Raw genomic sequence first — 17,521 nt, 5'->3', positions numbered from 1 at the left:
CCGCTATCGAAGTATATGTCTTAGCCATCTCATTCACACAAAAAACGGGTGACTCCCACGAAACATCGTAGTTGGAAGTAAAGAAGGCCCAATCATGCTCAACTAAATGAGCAAAAGTATCATCGGAACCTGCACGATGAGCTGGACCTGAAACTACCATACCAAACTCTCTCTTCTTTTTAGCCTGTGGGGCATCCACTGATGTGATGACCAGGCTTTTTGCAATAACGGCACTTGCCTTCCTTGAAAGGCTTTGAGGCATCCTTTTTATCTTTCCCACATGCATGTGCATGTCCATGTCCAGAACCACTACTAGAGGCATGACTTGGCTGAACTTTCTTTTTGCCCTTATTCTTTGCTGAAAAGCATGCTCCCCACTGCGAGAATGTGAAGTCATATTCTTTTGTGTCTGCTCCTCCTGCAATGAGAGTGCTACCAACTCTTGAAAATGACGCGATTGTGATTCCCTCGCGTCAGAAAGTTGAGAGACACATGAAAAGAAAGATAACTCTCTAGCAAGGAGCTCAAGGTGATTGCAATAAGCTGTGAGTCTAGAATGACCTCATTAGTGTTTAAGAGTTGCCCTTGCAAATCTTGAATCATGCTGGCATGATCCTGCATAGAGTGATGCTTACCCTCATCCTTCTGTACATTGTCAAGCTCAAAAAAATATGTGGGGGCTGTATTTTGGGTAAAATACATTATTTTTTCTTTCCTAAGGATGGCACAGTCCGGGCTGCACGTAAATTACAGCTCATCCATTTTTTATGTTTGTGGACCCATGCACACTCCGTCTCTTGGAGGTCATCTTTATTATGTTACATTCATAGATAACTTCATATGTTTTACTTGGGTCTTTGCTCTTAAGCAAAAGTCCGAAGTTTGCACTGTGGTTAACACTTCGTGGCCTTGGTTGAAAATCAATCTAAATGCCACTTGCAGACCCTCCCTTCAAATCGAGGGGGGGAGATATCTATCCAAGGCACTCCAACAATCTTTTGCTAAGAAGGGCATTACACATAAGTCTACAATGAGGTATACTCCTCAACAGAATGGGAAAGGTGAGAGGAAAATTTGGTCATTTCCAGAGACGGGGAGATGCATGCTAAAAGCAAAAGGGTTGCCACACAAATTTTGAATGGAAGCCATTATGTGCTTGAATCACCGGCGAAGGTTCTCAAGGTCATGACACCTTATCAAGCAAGGTTTGATCGTAACCCAGATGTGGGCTATTTCCATACATTTGGTTCTGTAGCATATGCACACATGCCTCAAGAATTGCATGGCAAACTTGATGGCAAGGCCGAAAAGTGCATCTTTATTGGCTACAGCAGTGAAAAGCAAGGGGCATAGACTTTATAATCCCATGACCAAGAAGGTTATCACTAGTCAAGACGTTATATTTGCTGATAATGCAGATCTGCCCTCTGCTGGTTTTGATAGAAATGAGGGTCCTCATGAACCCTCTGATGGGCTGCTGCCCATTTCCTTTGATGCTGCACCTAATACGCCAGTGGAAAATCAGAATTTGCAACAAGACACTCCCAAGGGTGATGCCTTCATTCAGCCGATGGCTGAACCTGTTTCTCAGGAAGAAATTGATGATGCCATTGCATGTGAAAGCACAATAGTGTAGAAAGCAAGGTCAGTACCTCATTGGCTGCTCCACACTCTTGAGGACAAGAAGCTTTCAGCACCACTTCCTTGCCGTACAACACAGAGTGACACTAGAGACATTGAGAATGTTCATTACTCTGAGTCTTCGAGGTTCAGTAACATACTTGAGCAAGATGAGCTTGAAAGTTTTGATGATGCACGAGACAATGTCCATTGGATGTAGGCAATGCAAGCGGAGATTGACTCCATTAAGGAAAACCATACTTGGGAATTAGTGGACTAGACTACCAGCAAGAAGGCAATTGGCACGAGCTTGGTGTACAAGCTCAAAAGGAAATCAAATGGTTCCATACACAGGTACAAATCTTGACTCATGGCAAAGGGCTATGCACAACAGAAAGGCATAGATTATGATGAAACCTTTGCCCCACTTCTTGTATGACCATCGTTCGCTGTGTGGTTGCATTGGCTGATTTTCAGTGATGGAAGATCCATCAGCTGGACATCAAAACTACATTCTTAAATGGGAACCTTCAAGAGGAGTTCTATGTTTCTCAGACTAGTGGATTTGTGGAACCTGGCATGCTGAGAAAGGCCTTGTATTGCCTGACGCAAGCTCCTCGAGCATGGTAGGCAAAGATTGATGCCATTTTGACCAGCCAGGGTTTGCAGAATAGTCCACATAGAGCACCCTGTATGTCAGGAAGGAAGGGGGGGATTTTCTCATCATTGTTCTTTATGTCGATCACATGCTGCTCATTGGTAGTAATGCTGCAAAACTTGTAGATTTTTAAGGCTGAATTACAGCAAACATTTGAGATGTCAAATTTGGGGTAGTATTTGGGCATCCAACTTATACACAATGATAGAGGTATAAGGCTGCTGGAGTCCACGTATATTTGGTAAGCACCTAGATTTCAGAGCTGCAAGCCCATCTCTACCCCTATAGAGCTGGCGTTTGAGCTGTCCATTCATGATGCCAATGAACCTTTTGATGCCTCTGTTTATAGCAAAGCTGTGGGATGCCTTATTTATTTATGCAACAAACATCCTGGCATTCAGTGACCCAGCTGAACAGGTTTATGCACAGCCCAAAACTTCACATTGGCAAGCTATGAAGCGTGTGTTCCATTATTTGCAGGGCACCCGATCTCTTGGTTTTCTCTTTCCGAAGAGCGGTGACTTTCACTTACATGCTTACAGCGATCCAAATTGGACTAGTGATTTTGATACTCGACAGTCCACTAGTGGTAACTGTTTCTTTCTTGGACACTCCTGCATTTCTTAAGTACGCAAGAAACAGTCTACCTCATCACGTGAGGCTGAGATAGGGCAGCCTTCATGACCACAGTCCAGTGCATTTGGCTGGGGCGTTTGCTGAGTGATCTTCACGCATCATTGGAGGACCTACTCCAATTCTCACTGACCATGAGAGTGCCATTGCGATGGCACGGAGGCCTGTGTTTCATGCTCCATGAAACACATTGAAATTCATTATCATTGCGTCAGGGAGCTGCTACATGCACGGCAGGATGTGAACGATGTCTTCACCAAAGCATTACCTCATCCAAAGTTTGAAGCTTTTCGCAAATCTTTAAACTTATATCCATTTGATTGATGTTTACCTTATACATTGTGACATTCTCACTTTAGGGGGATGTTAGAAATATTTACATCTCCTAAGGCAGTGGCCAATGTTATGTAATAAATGGCTAAAGGCACTTTTCCCTTTATTAAGGTTTCTTACCCCTAGCCTCAGTTACAGGTTGACTTTGTACATGAGTTAGTAACACCACATCTTTTGACCCCAGTGAGGGTCCATTCTAGAGTTTTGTGTCTATGACTACCCTAGCTTGTAGTTCATTTGTGTTGCTTCAATTTCATTCCAGCTTGCTTCAGCTCCGTTCTCTCGTGTTCTCTCCATTTCACAATATGTCCAAACATAACATCATAATACATGTCTTTCAAAGTCTTTCATCACGTTATGTCCATTTCGCTTGGCTCACATCCTCCACCAAGCTCGATTTTAAGACCAATCTCAGCTCCTCCACTTTGGTGGAGAATACGAAAGGTATGAAGAAATGTTGGCACAAGACACTCGCTTGCCAACAAAAGCAGGTTGTAAATCAGCAAAGCATTTTTTTCCGGAAGTGAAGTGCCTAGAAGCCACAATGTCAAAATACCACACTGCACTTGAAGCATAACTCACACTAAGTGAAGTAATCTCTTGATTGGCATCATACTTCACATCATAACTGCTAACCAAGAAGGACCAATCCTCAGCCACATAGTTTGCTGAAGCACTTCCCTTCTTTGCATTTGATGCATTGGAACACACCAGCTTCATTCTTTCTCTTTTCTTTCTCCAATCTCTTCTTGCACTCATTGATATAGTATGGTTTCTCATAGTAACGTCACTTACCCTTCTTTTTTAAATAACCTACATTATCTGTGATTGCGTCGACTGATTGCCACCAAAATGAGGCTTGTTCTTGCCTTTTGCCAACGAGGCTTAGTCCCCATCATGCACATTAATAGACATGTTCTTTCTTGTCTGTCCTCCTTGCAAAAACAGTCCCGCTAGTTCCTGAAAAGTGTGGGGCATTGCACTACTACTGCTGGAGAATGTAGCAGTATGAAAGGACAAAATACTCTAGCAAAGAGTTTAGAGAGTAGACACAAGCTGCCTGTCACGTATCACCTCATCAATATTCAGCAATTGACCTTGGATCTTAGTCAAGTGATAACACATTGAATCACTTTTCTACATCCTGACAACATCAAGCTATCTGTCCAAATAAGGAACCCTGGCCTGATTCCTTGCCTAATACATATTCTACAAAGTATCCCAAGCTTTCCTAGAGGTCTTGGAGGAACGGATATAAGGTATAATGACCTCTTAACAGACAAGGCAATAAGTGACAAAACATGGGCATCCCACACATCCCATCTCCTCTGAACCTAAGTAGAAGCAACAGGGAAATTGGAATATACTAGACAGGCCTCATCACCTGTGACATAACCCCATAGACCCTTGGCAACTATTAGGTTCTTCACCATAAGACTCCACAGGGTAATAACTGGTGCCATCCAATTTATCCTCCTGGACCAAAACCACAAACACATTCTGATTCTGAACCTGAACCATCTCAGATGTATGCATAAGCTAACGTGCTGTGAATGGTATTCCAAAAAATTACATACTCACTCGCCAATGCAATGAAGGTCAATTTATTTTTTGTTTGTGTGATATCTTTGTATATTAATTTTTTTCTATCATTTTACCATGTATATGTGTTGATTTTGTTGATATTCATAATTTTTTATAGCATGTTTGATATAGCTCATTATAAAATTTGATTTTTTTTACATGCAATAGTTTAAGAGTGTTTGTGATATTTAAATGCATTATCTTTTCTTTCTGTGTAATCTACTAAGTTAAGTGTGTAACTATATTTTTCTAATTAAGGTTATTTTATTTGTTATTTATGCAATTTGTGTATATGATATTAGTTTTGTTTTGGGTAACCATCATTTATTAATTGATGTTGATGTAGTAGGGATTCTATTTTTGTTACGTTGTTGTGCTAATGTCAATATTATATTATGTTAGGTGTAAAGTGTATAAAACCATGGAGGCCCCTAGGAAAAATAAAAAGGTGGACATCTATTTTCAAATTAATGCAGAGAAATTGCGACAGTTCTAAAGAGGAATGAATCCTCCTTAGCAAGTGAAAGTGATTTAGTAGCTCTTCAAAATCAAGGAGAAACACATATGGATTTGTGGTTACTTTGAATAACTGGGACAACATTTTCTCAAATTCTTGGGAAAAAGATCCCTCCCCAGGGACACTGTTGTATATAAAAGTCAAAGCCAAACATCAAAATGCCACCAAAACAAAATCTCTTTTGTTGACATTGGAGCTCGGGGAAAAGAGAAGAGATCAAGACAGCAGCTTTCAGTTATATCAATCTTTCATCTTTTTCTCGAATGAGGAATATTAGCAGGTGAATTCTTACATGGAGTTGTCACGTGCTAGTATCGAAGTCAGTAAACTGGAAATTCAAGTTCCTGAGAATCTGTACTGCCTCCCATGGTTGACTATGTCATTAGCCCATATTGTTAACTTTGTCTAACACCTTGGGTATTTTTCCTTTTTTATCCTTCTTATGAATTGGTTTTGAGGTCATGAAACATGGACAGTCAAAAGTTTCCATGGGGCTCTTACATTATGAAATATGTAGCAAATACATTCTGGTAGAAATCGAACATTCGCTGCTTCACCCCATATCAGCAAGTATAGGGATACTAGAAGGAGCTTCACCTTTTTGTTATCAGCCCTGCAAAATTTACAGACGAGGTACAAAAGTCTGTTGCAAGAGAAACAAATTATTTCCAATCCTTGACCACTACTTGTTATCAAACATTACTCACCTCAAATACGCAGATGGTTTCCTGATGTATTTGCACCACTGGTTGTAATTGTCCAGAATTTTATCACATAGCTCATTTATTGCACTTTCATCTAGTTGCTGCATCATCTGTAACTGCTTAGTGGCTAGGTACATACGATTTCCCAAAGAAACGTACAAGCCATAACTGCTATAATTTTCAAACCTAAAAAGCACGAACAAGAAGAAAGCATTCAAGACTACTTGCAGCAAAGAGCCACGCGGAATTAGCACAAGCAAATTCAGCATTGCACTAAACCCTATGAGACACTTCAAGATATGGGAAAAACTGCTCAATTTACTTCACTAATTCTGTTAACAAATGCTTCACTCAGTTTTACCTGTCCAGTCACTTCTCCAAGTGGCTCAAAAATGCTCTCAAACCCCCCCTCCCCAAAAAAAAAAAAAAAATCAATAAAATAGCATGAATTGAGAGTATCAATAAAAGAAAGATGAAAGCTCACACATGTTAGACAACTCACTGAATGCCCCTTGTATTTGTTCAAAATAGCATCACAGTTCCATTATTAATTTACATTCCATTTATTTGTTTATCAACCATAGTTGCCTAAGATATGATAACACTAAACAACAGCTACCTTTCCCAACCACATATGCATGCCATACTATGGATGTGTCATACATTGTCATTGGTGTCCATCCAAATTGTAATGTAGTCTAAGTTGGGATCACACAAGAACATTGATACCATCATATTTAATTCCTAGAATCTTCCAAACACCTATCCATGGTGGACAGGTTGACTCTTTAACAAGGATCACATTTATCTCTCTACTCCTGCCACTTATGCAATGCATTGCATCCTTTTTTCACCTCCGCTCATCCTTGGCAGTGAACGCATGGCTAACATTCCTTGCCCTTAAGTCTTTGCATGTCACCTCCCATGCACCCTCCCTTCTATGTGATACAAATACAGCCTAAAACTATGCATGAGCTTACGAAGGATGCCTTGAAGAAGCACCAAGTACTACGTGAGGTACTTACCATGGTTCTCGACTATGGACCAATGTTTGCCCAAGGAAGAATTCCTATTTCTTTTGGCTCATGGCTCATGGAGGCCTCTCCATATTTCCATAGATAGAGAAAATGAGACAAGACGGCACATGCCATCGCTATACCACATGGTACCATGAGACAATTGTCCATTGCTTATCACAAAGAATTTGGTAGTGCTTGCTTGTGATTGTTGTAAGAGCACAGTGATATTGACTAGTGTTCACACACTTTTCTATCGAGATGATCTCCCCTGCATACCTAGCAAATTGGAAGATGTACATTAGTCTAGAGACCAATGATTTGATGCCTCCCTCCCGACATCATCCCGAGTTCGTTTTGGAAGATAGTAGGTCAACATTTAGCTAGATATGTTAGAATTATAGATATAATTCAGCAGTGACCAATGTAATTTAATAAGCTAGTTAGGGGCACTTTTCCCTCTTTAAGAGGTTTTTCCCCCTAACCGCAGTTAGTCCACTAACTATGGTTAGTGACTACTAAGGTTTTGTCACTAGGACAAAACCTTATCTCACTCCTTCAGTTGTAACTCTCACACTCTCCTATTGCAACTAAGCTCTCAAGCTTTCAAGCTCTCAGCTCACTCTCTTGCTCTCTCTCCACTCACACTCACAAGATATCCTTTACATCTTGATAGAAAACAGCAGCACGAAGGCCCGCTAGACTACGGTGCCCTACACAATTGCAAGAGTAGAAATAGATGAAGACACAATAGAATTGCTACAAACTGAAAGGTCATTCCTTTCAAGAATGATAGCATACCACTGGAAATGCACCAATTGAACTGCAAACACACAATGAACCTCAAATATAGAAAATCCTACCTAAGGAGGTGTGGAGGTGAGCAAGGAGAAGCTTCCCCGTGACTTCTCACACGAACCAAGGCTTAACCCCATCCTATGTGGCACAATGACAAATGTATTTTTAGATGAATCCAATAACATGCCCAAACTCATCCTCTAAAAACACAACACAGTGTGCAATTTCAATCTCATGATATTCATAAGGTTGAAAACAATAAACTCCATCACACATAGCAAGACTAGCTACTACGACATCCCCACTAATGTCTTCAACGGCCAACAACGGGTGTAGACCATAGTGCCCCAACTGTGGGCGTAGACCATAGTATAAGCATCTGCTCGCACACATACAACTCCACACACCCACACATACTTAAGCATCCATTTATACAAAGGTCTTCATACTGAGTTTCTGTCGGCACTCCAGAGCTGAAGGGCACACTCAGCCATAACAAAGGCTAGCACTAAAGGAGAAGGTGAATCAAGTAGTCGTCCACATTCTCTTCATTCAAGCTACAAATGCTTGTGCACACCATACGATCTCATTTTAGGCTCTCCCAAACAAGCATCTAAGCCAAAAAAAAAAAAGCTTAGACAATCCTATGTGGCACACTGACATAGTGTGCTCAATTAGAATGCATCAAATTTATGCACTAGATGCAATACTTGCATCTAATTGGCTGCCCAAGAGTGAGTGAGAGATGGTGAGTGAATGTTTGTGTGGTGGTGGCAAGGCCACAAGAGATGGACCACAAGATTGCTGCCATGTGGCAACCATCCGCTTGGTCCATCATGGATCTATGTAGGGGCTTTCCACATTGTGGGACCCCTAAAAAATCTCTAACCCTAGTCTGTGACATAACATCATGTTCAAAAGTAGAGGATATAATCACTCACTCCTCACACTCAAAAAGAAGGGGAGAGAGAGATAGCAAAACTCATATATATATTCATCCACACATGTGGGCAGACAAAAGCTCAAAGGTGAGCATACAACCAGCCAAGAGATGCTAGGCCAGATCCTAAGTCTACTCCTCTCCCTGTGCGCTTGCCTATGCAAGGCTATTCTGTGCAGGTGATGAGAAATGAGAAAGGAGAAAAGGCCCTTTTATAGGAGGCCCTGGTGCCCTAAACTGGCCGACTAGGCCAGTCAGCTGCAGCCTACTGCACCGACCCCTGAAGAGGCCAAAATGGCCGCCCCTACGTCGATTTCTGGGCCATCCTCCGGACTTATATAAGGCCCCATATGCTGGGCCTTTGGGCTGCTGCTGGCTGGTCCTGGTACTGCTGCAATTGCCCCCGCATGGGCCCATGGTGCTGGTGCAATCCTCCATGCAGGGTGCTGTCACAGATCTGGAAGAGATCTGCCTCCAAACAGCCAGGTTCTCTCAGCCCTTGTCCCTCTATAGTCTCCTGCCCCCTTGTCCCCTCGAATCAGAACCTCACATGTGGGACAGTGACATTTCTAACACCCCCTCTCAATGACAAATGTGGACCACCTCTACACATGTCTCGGCCATCTAAATGTGCGGAGGAACAGAGCCTGCCGTGGTCCCTATGATTAATGCTAGGGAGTGGGCATCTATGTCTTCCCAATTTTCAAGCTCTTCTCCATCTACTAGAATGAGAATCTTCCCCTTGCTTTCCAGCATATCTTCTGGCTTTGCCTCCACCCCTGTTGTCAGTTTCCACAACTTCTGAGCCACTAAATGACTCTGGATTTTCACCTTCTACATTGGGTAGTTCGACCCATCTAGTTTCCCTAACTCTCCAAAGTTCGGATGGTGAATGAGAGAAATCTGGAGGAGGAAGGAAAAGAAGGGGCTGAAGAGGCAACAGTTGAATCCTTGTTCTCCATCCTTGCTGTAATAGCGAACAGCAAACTGAATAATGAATTTGCAGTAGAGAACTTGACCACGCAGCAAAACTGAGTGTTGATTGGAGTCGCCTTCTTGCTGAGGAACTCCGTTCTAGAGCTGGAAACACTGCTCTGATACCATGTTGGAAAGTAGAGGATAGAATCACTCACTCCTCACACTCCCGATCGCAGCTCAAACAACACTCAAAGAGAAGGGGAGAGAAAGATAGCAAAACTCAGATATTTATTCATCCACAGATGTGGGCAGACAAAAGCTCAATGGTGAGCATACAGCCAGCCAAGAGATGCTAGGCCAGATCTTGAGTCTACTCCTCTCCCTGCGCACTTGCCTATGCAAGGCTGTTCTGTGCAGGTGATGAGAAATGAGGGAGGAGTGAAGGCCCTTTTATAGGAGGGCCTGGTGCCCTCACTCTAGCCGACTAGGCCAGTCGGCTGCAGCCTACTGCACCGACCCCTGAAGGAGTCAAAATGGCCGCCCCTAGGTCGGTTCTAGGCCAGCCTGCTGGCCTATATATGGCCCCATATGCTGGGCCTTTGGGCTGCTGCTGGCTGGTCCTGGTACTGCTGCAAATGCGCCCGCATGGGCCCATGGTGCTGGCGCAATCCTCCACGCAGGGTGCTGTCACAGATCTGGAAGAGATCTGCCTCCAAACAGCCAGGTTCTCTCAGCCCTTATCCCCATATAGTCTCTTGCCCCCTTGTCCCCGATTTGAGGGCTCACAGGTGGGGCAGTGACATTTCTAACACATCATGTATGTCCTAATCTAGGACCTAAGGTATACCTACCAACTCTTTTGTACGTATATATAATCCAAACCCAAAATTATCCCAAGGGTTATTTAGTGAATTAAATTCAATATATCACACTTTTTCCAACACTCCCCCTTGATGAATAATCGGTTAGGCTGCATGCCCGTCATGTTGGAAAACTCCTCTTGTTGGATTCTAGCAAGTGCTTGGTTATGATATCAGCCACCTCATCTTCTATTGGACAGTAGATAAGCTCGATATCATTGTTCAGTACCTTTCGACATTAAAAGTGATGTTGCACATCAATGTGCTTTGTCTGAGTATAAATTACAAAACCTTTGGCCAATCAAATAGAGCTTTGATTATTGGCCAATCATGGAGTTGGATCTTTTTTAGTTAATTCCAATATCATTTAAGATCCTTCTCAACCTCACAAACTACATCAGTGATGCTCTATTTTCAGCAACTATGGAGGATAAAGCAATAGTACTTTGTTTCTTATTGCTCCACATATCAAGCTAGATCCAATATTAAAGAAATATCTAGAAGTAGACCTCCTCTCATCTGAGCATCCTTCCCAATCACTATCAATAAATGCCAACATTTCTAGATCATTCCTTCTTTTGTGATCACCCCATCAATCAAAGTTCCCTTGACATACCTCAGTTTTCTCAGTTTTCTCTCGGAAGCCTTCCAATGGCTTTCTTTCATATCAGCCATATATTGGGATACTGCAATGACTGGATAGGATATGTCTAGTCTGATGGTGATCAAATATATTTGGCTACCTACAAGTTGCCTATATAAGGTCCCACCTACTCCAAAACTATGTTGATCTTTTGACAATTTCTCATCTAGATTCATTGGTACATTGATCAGAAATACAATCGTCCATTGGAGCATTTCGTTCACATACTTGGTTTGAGATATGAGTGTTTTATCTTGGTCTCTCCAAACAATAATGCATATGGACAAGGTCTTTCATATCAATGCTTTGATTAGATTTTGTTTGTCCTACTTCATTAGTTTCTCATTACTACCTCTGATGACAATGTCATATATTATAAGCCAATGGGAGCTATATTGTCTTTTTATAACTTTCCCATTATTGTCAACAATGACAATGTCATCAACATATAAGACAAAGAGTCAAAAAGAGTATAATCTCATGAACTCTTATTGAAGCCCTTTTTATGAAAATGTTCATCAATTTTTGAATAGCAATCACAAGGTGCATGTTTTGAACCATACAAAGCTTTTTGTAGTTTGTAGACCTTTTCCTCCTTGCCTTTAATGTCACGCGGCGGTAAAAAGTGATGTAAAGTATCTTTGTAAGTCAACCCACGCTTAACATGAGGTTAACCATGGTTAAGTGGAGTAATGGTTTGGCGGTGAGGGACTGGCTAGAGGAAGTGCACACTTCCTAGAAGTTCCTAGGGGCAACTCTCTAAGTGCACCACTAGGTCCTAGGGGCAAGGCATAGGCACTAGAGAGGGGTCCAAAAGTTGGGCCCAAGGACAACCAACGTGTCCTTAGTCAGGTGGGTTAGAGCATTAATGAAGGACCAAGTGTCATGCATGTAGGTGCATAGGTGCAGCCCTTCTCCACCTACCATCTTTCTCCCCTCACCCTCCTGGAGCATTCCAAGCCTAGCAGAAGCTCCCTTCATAGATTTCAACGTCACACTCAGCTTTTCTCCTACACTTTTTGCTGTTGGCTACACTCCTCACGTTTTGGCTGGCTCCCCCCATTTCCGCTGCTGCACACACCCAAGGCTGCAAGCTCGAGTCCCAAGGCCGCTGTACAACTGCCGTATAGGTTATACGAACTGCTGGCGTACTCTTCCAAGCAGATGTATGAGCATTTCAAGGCGTGGAATCCCAAAAGGACGCTTGTCTAACGCGGATTTCTTGGCACATATCTGGAGCAGAGACTTCGGGACAGATCTAGCAGCTTTTTGTCCTCTACATCTCTTTTTCTGCCCTTCTTCCCTTCTATCTGCATTTACTCTCATCTCCCATAAGCTGGAAGTCTCCTGCACCCTGTTGGGAGATAAGAGCTCGCCCCTCTGCCACGAATAGCGGGTATTTGGATTTGGACTTCCATTTGTTCGCAATTCTTGCTTTGAACCATTTTGCAGTGCATGTGTGGTGTTTTGCAGTTTTTTCTAGGTTCTCTCAGATTCTAGCAAGCCCCCAGAGGCAAGGATGTTCCTGGGAAAAGGCTTAAGGACAGTGTGGATACATGCGATAGCCTTGAGGATGCTTTGGGTACAATTTGCCAAATACTAGCCAATGTGTGCGAGGGATGTTCCCTCCAATGCCTCTAGCTCTCCAGATATGCCAAGCTGCTATGCTGTATCTCCCAAGAGATATCCACAGAGGCATGTACAGCTGCAAAAGGAAGGTGTGGTACCACATCCAAAGAACACGACTCAACTTGATGACGTCGAATCGAAATGGCCCAAGAAGAGTCATGTCTCTCATAAAAGACCTGAGGCCCAATAAGAGAAAGCCAAGCCACTGTGCCCCATGTCATAAAGAATGGGGAGTGCACAAAGTGACCGAAAATCCTAGCTACCCCCATCCAAATCATCCTGGCCTGTCTGCAATCCCATAAGCAATGCTGAATCGTCTCTAAAGTAGAGAGACAACGAGGACAAGTAGGATCAGCTCCGAATCTAGATCTCCAAATGTTCACTGCAATCCCACCATGGATAGAAAGCCAAAAGAAAAGAATGATCTTTCTATTCCTGTGGGATTTCCAGAGTCTCCTCCAGAAGCATCTCTGCCAATCCGCAATGATATCAAATGCCTCCCAATGAGGAACTCTAAAAGGTCTCCAACCTCTACAACTGAGTTGGAATCTCTTGGCATTACTAACTGTGTAGTGAAAGAAGGGGATGCTCTTCTCTCGATGCCCTGCGTCAATCCACTCCCACTCTCCAGGGTCCCACTGCAAATACCTAATGGGAACTCCCCCGTAGAGCCAAAGTCTCCAAGATCCAATGGAGAGAAGCCGGGATTCTGGGTCAAGGAACCACTCTAAATCTCATCCCTGCACCAAAAGACCTACAACCCTGATAGGTTGAAAGGCAGACTCAAGCAAGATGTCCTCTGTGGACATGAACAATCTGCCACCATCATGCACATCAAAAACCAAGGCATCCCCAAGTGCATCTCGAAAGGCCAAAACCTGAAGAGGAACACCCCCTCTCGTAAAAGCACCTGCCCAAGTGGAGCAATTGAGAGGCATATCATCTGTGTCTACCCAATCCGCTGGAAGGGTTGCCTCAATCTGCAAGATCCTCCCTGCACTCCCTCTGAGATGTCATGTTAATAAAGATTTAGTCTCCTCTGGAAGCCTCCGGAAAGCTTTCCATGACCCCAGAGATGAGGCAGGTCCCCTCTCCCATCTGAACCACTGCATGTAGAGTATCTCTTGGTTATCATAATCCTTTCTCTCAGGATATCAAGGTATGACATGGTTACACAAGGGTAGGTGATGACGAGGATTGAATAGGTAAAACAGGGCCATCTAATACAATTGCCAGTCCACATGGCTCTTATTTGCAAGGACAAAGAATCAACCAATTAATGAATCAGGATATGCAAATGTATACAAATTCGTGTCTTCACAAATCCTCAACGTGAGGTATTTGTGGATATCATGAAGCCTATAGACCCTTCGGTCCTTCAAATACTTTTAAAACTTCTTTCTTTTTTACTTTCTGTATTATGTCGTTTCCTTTTGTTTTAGGTGTGCTCTCCTGCTTCTTTTGTTCTTATGTTTTGCTCTCACACTATTGTTTATGTTGATTGGTCACATCGTTGCCACTCTGATGTTTGGCTAAGGTTCTCCTTCTGCTTCTATGTGTGTGCACATGACAATCTCAATTTGCTATTGACACTTTGCAGATGCTTACTTCTATTCCAAGCTTTCGCGCTGCTAATCTGCCACTACGTTAATCACCACCGCTTTGTCACACTAGCATTACCATTGTCGCGGCCAATATGCCGTTTGCTCTAGGCCTTGCTCTACTCGCAAGCACACAGCATCAGAGAGCCACTTTGATTTTGTGCTTTGCCTTTGTTGATTCCGTGTGGGTCAAACATCCCCTGCATCCTCTTTGCATTCTTTGTTGCAAGTTACCTTCTTTACAGGGTCTTCATGCAAATCGCAACGATTCTTCCTCTCGTGCAGGTCTTCAATTGTAGGATCTTTTTTAGCAAAGGGGTTCTAATACATATGTTCAGATTTGTTTGCGTGTACGGCTAGAGGACTACACACTAGGGTCTTCAGAGGTCTAGCCCTCTAGCTTGCTCTAATACCATGATAGAAAACAAGAACAAGAAGGCTTGTTGCACTGTAGTGCCCTCCACAGTTGCACAGGTAGGAATAAATACACATAATGAAATTGCTGCAAAATGAAATACCAACCCTCATTAGGATGAACGAATACAACTCACAACGTAGCAACTGAACTGCACACACATAATGAACCCTAAATATAGCAAACCTATACTAAGGAGGTGTGGAGAAGAATCTTCCTAGTGACTTTGTGAGAAGCCAGGGCAGCCCCATCTTATGTGGCAGACTGACACAGTGTCCCGAGTTAGAATGTGTCAAACACACGCACAAGGTGCAAAGCTTGCATTTGATTGGCTAGAAAGAGCGAGATGGTGAATGAAGGTCTTTGTGGCACATTGCAAGGAACCATCTAGATGATCCTAGCACGCAGAGGATGCACCAAGACTCGCTTGGGGGATGGTTGCATAGCTGACGGAGGGAGGCCATGCCTTCTCCATTGATCCAGTCTACAAGATCCAAGGCCAACGGGTATTCAACATAGAAGCATGGGATACAATACCTTCTTCCCGTGCATGCCCTTTTCCTTGCTAGAGGAGACAATCTCCAACATCAGAGACAATCTCAAACATCACTGCTCGGTACACCTGGATTGTGTGCTGCAATCTTGTGATGGGAGGCCATCTAATTCCCTCAGTATTGACTTGGTAGCCATCTGGAAAGATATCATTTACTTTTTAGTGAAATCTTTATATTTCTTTGTGGGAAACCTCAAAAGAGGTAAAAACCCACCAATAAGTACAAGGAAAAAGTTTTACAAGTAAAACCTTAGAGCAAAAGTCATGAGGTAGCCAAGTAAAAAAGTTACATACCAAGCTGGAGGAGAATCAAACACAACATCTTCCAGCTTCAAATTGTTGCTCTGTAAAAACTGATGCAGTGATGAAACTACACCATCAATAAAAACAAGCTGTTTTTTGCCCTTATGATTCTTCTTGATATAGGCTGGTACCCGGAATTTTTGAATCAAAGGGTCAAAAATCTGTTGTAACATGGGATGGAAAGATTCCAGTAAAAAAGGTACTTCTGTATCCCTGACAGAAGAAGACTCTGACACACGCATCAAAAGCATAGGAGCTAACTCAACATCCGTATCTTCCGATGAAGAAGCTACATCCAATGAAATAGGGTTCTGCATTTGAACTTCATTCGGAGGATCAATCTGAATAGGAGCAGGGGTAGTATCCTGAGAGATAGCATGCATAGCATCCTGTAATTTGCCCTCTGCAAGGGTTACATCCATATCCTGAGGAGAAGGAAACTGATGGTGCTCAAAAAGAGTGCAATCCTGAGCTTTTTCAACAAGAGGAAGATTGGCCTGTGATTTATCAACCTTCCTCCAGTAGTGCTTCGGAGCAGTAGAGGACTTCACCAAAGAAGCCATGGCAGAAACTGGAGGAGAAGGGAGAGTATCCTTGACAGCTGAAGAAGGAGCAGGTGGTATGGGCCTGGATATAGAAGGGCAAGCACGTGCAAAGTGACCAACCTGTCGGCACCGATAACATGCAGTGGGGAAAGATGCAAAATGGATCCTGATGCGCATCGGATGAGCAAATCCCAAATCAAGATCCAAAGTAGATAGCACGGGCTGCGTCATGTCCCACAGAATGCAAAGACGAACATCACGAGAGGCTTGCAAGAACTCCTATCTCGGAATATGGAGAGGCCTTTCCAAAAAAGCTGCAAGAGTTGGAAGATGTTGAAGAAGAGGCACAGGCAATGCTTTGAGAGTAATCCAAACCGGACAGTGAGTCAGGAGTGTGGCAGAAGGATCAAAAAGTGGATCCCAGGGCATAACATAATCAAAGAAACCCGCTCCAGGAACACCAGCATCATTGACAAGGCGCTCTACCACCTCAGTTGAAGAGCACTGAGCATAGTAAAATCCTTTGCCTAAAAAGACAAAGGAAGAAATATAATCCGGACCCACTGCAACATCAGCCCAAAGACGGAGCTGAACTGAAGATAAAACCCTGCCCATGAAGTAGAGGCAGACTCCAAATTGTTGAGCCTTTCGAAGACCAAAGACCAAAAGGGCAGAATCCAAAGAGCAAACAAACGGGAAACTCGATGAAGGAACTTCTGTGACAGAGGCAAAGCACAATTGGCGAAGAAGATCCAGCTGGAGTGAAGAGGAAGGGCCATCAGAACCATCCAGCTTTGCCGATTTGATGAGAGGAGAGGTAGGCAGACCACCATGCTTTCAGCAAACAAACACGCGAGTAGGAGCAGGGGCAGAAGGAGGTGCCAAAGCGGAGAATACGAAAGAGGGAGGAGGCTGCGCAGGGAACTGTACGGACTGTACAGTCTTCAGTACAGCCTGTACGGAAGGCCGTACAACAATGACGAAGGCCTGTACAGAAGGGTCTGGAAGGGACGGAAGCGGCAAAGGAGGCTGTACAGGCGACGAAATGGAAGGCTGAGTGAAGGAAGGTGGTACGAAAATCCGTACAGCTGACGGCAGCTGTACGGAAGACTAGGCGGACAAGAGGGGCACGGCGGGGGAGTGTACGGACGGGAACTGTACGGACAGAGGCAGGGATGAAGACGGGGCTGGCTGCTCAGAAGCGGAGATCTCCATCACACCTCTCTCTGAAAGATATCATTTACACCCACA

At 43.4% G+C, this 17,521-nt stretch overlaps 1 protein-coding gene across 1 annotated transcript in view; it reads right to left on the bottom strand.

The window, feature by feature from the left end:
• LOC147890189 (callose synthase 9-like) overlaps nt 1–17,521 on the bottom strand; it is a 243,601-nt gene that overhangs the window by 160,003 nt on the left and 66,077 nt on the right. Inside the window, exons 8-9 of the mRNA XM_087390160.1 lie at nt 6,053–6,150; nt 5,847–5,958 (exon numbers count right to left, since the gene is read on the bottom strand). Of these exons, the coding sequence (XP_087246286.1) occupies nt 5,847–5,958; nt 6,053–6,150 (210 nt within the window). The remainder of the gene's footprint in view (nt 1–5,846; nt 5,959–6,052; nt 6,151–17,521) is intronic.

Source organism: Dipteris shenzhenensis, chromosome 19, assembly GCF_047967505.1.
Source record: "Dipteris shenzhenensis isolate YYH24624 ecotype China chromosome 19, Dip_SZ_1.0, whole genome shotgun sequence".
Classification (NCBI taxonomy): domain Eukaryota; kingdom Viridiplantae; phylum Streptophyta; class Polypodiopsida; order Gleicheniales; family Dipteridaceae; genus Dipteris; species Dipteris shenzhenensis.
The sequence above is the reverse complement of the archived record's forward strand: the minus strand, read 5'-3'. Positions and strand labels throughout refer to the sequence as shown.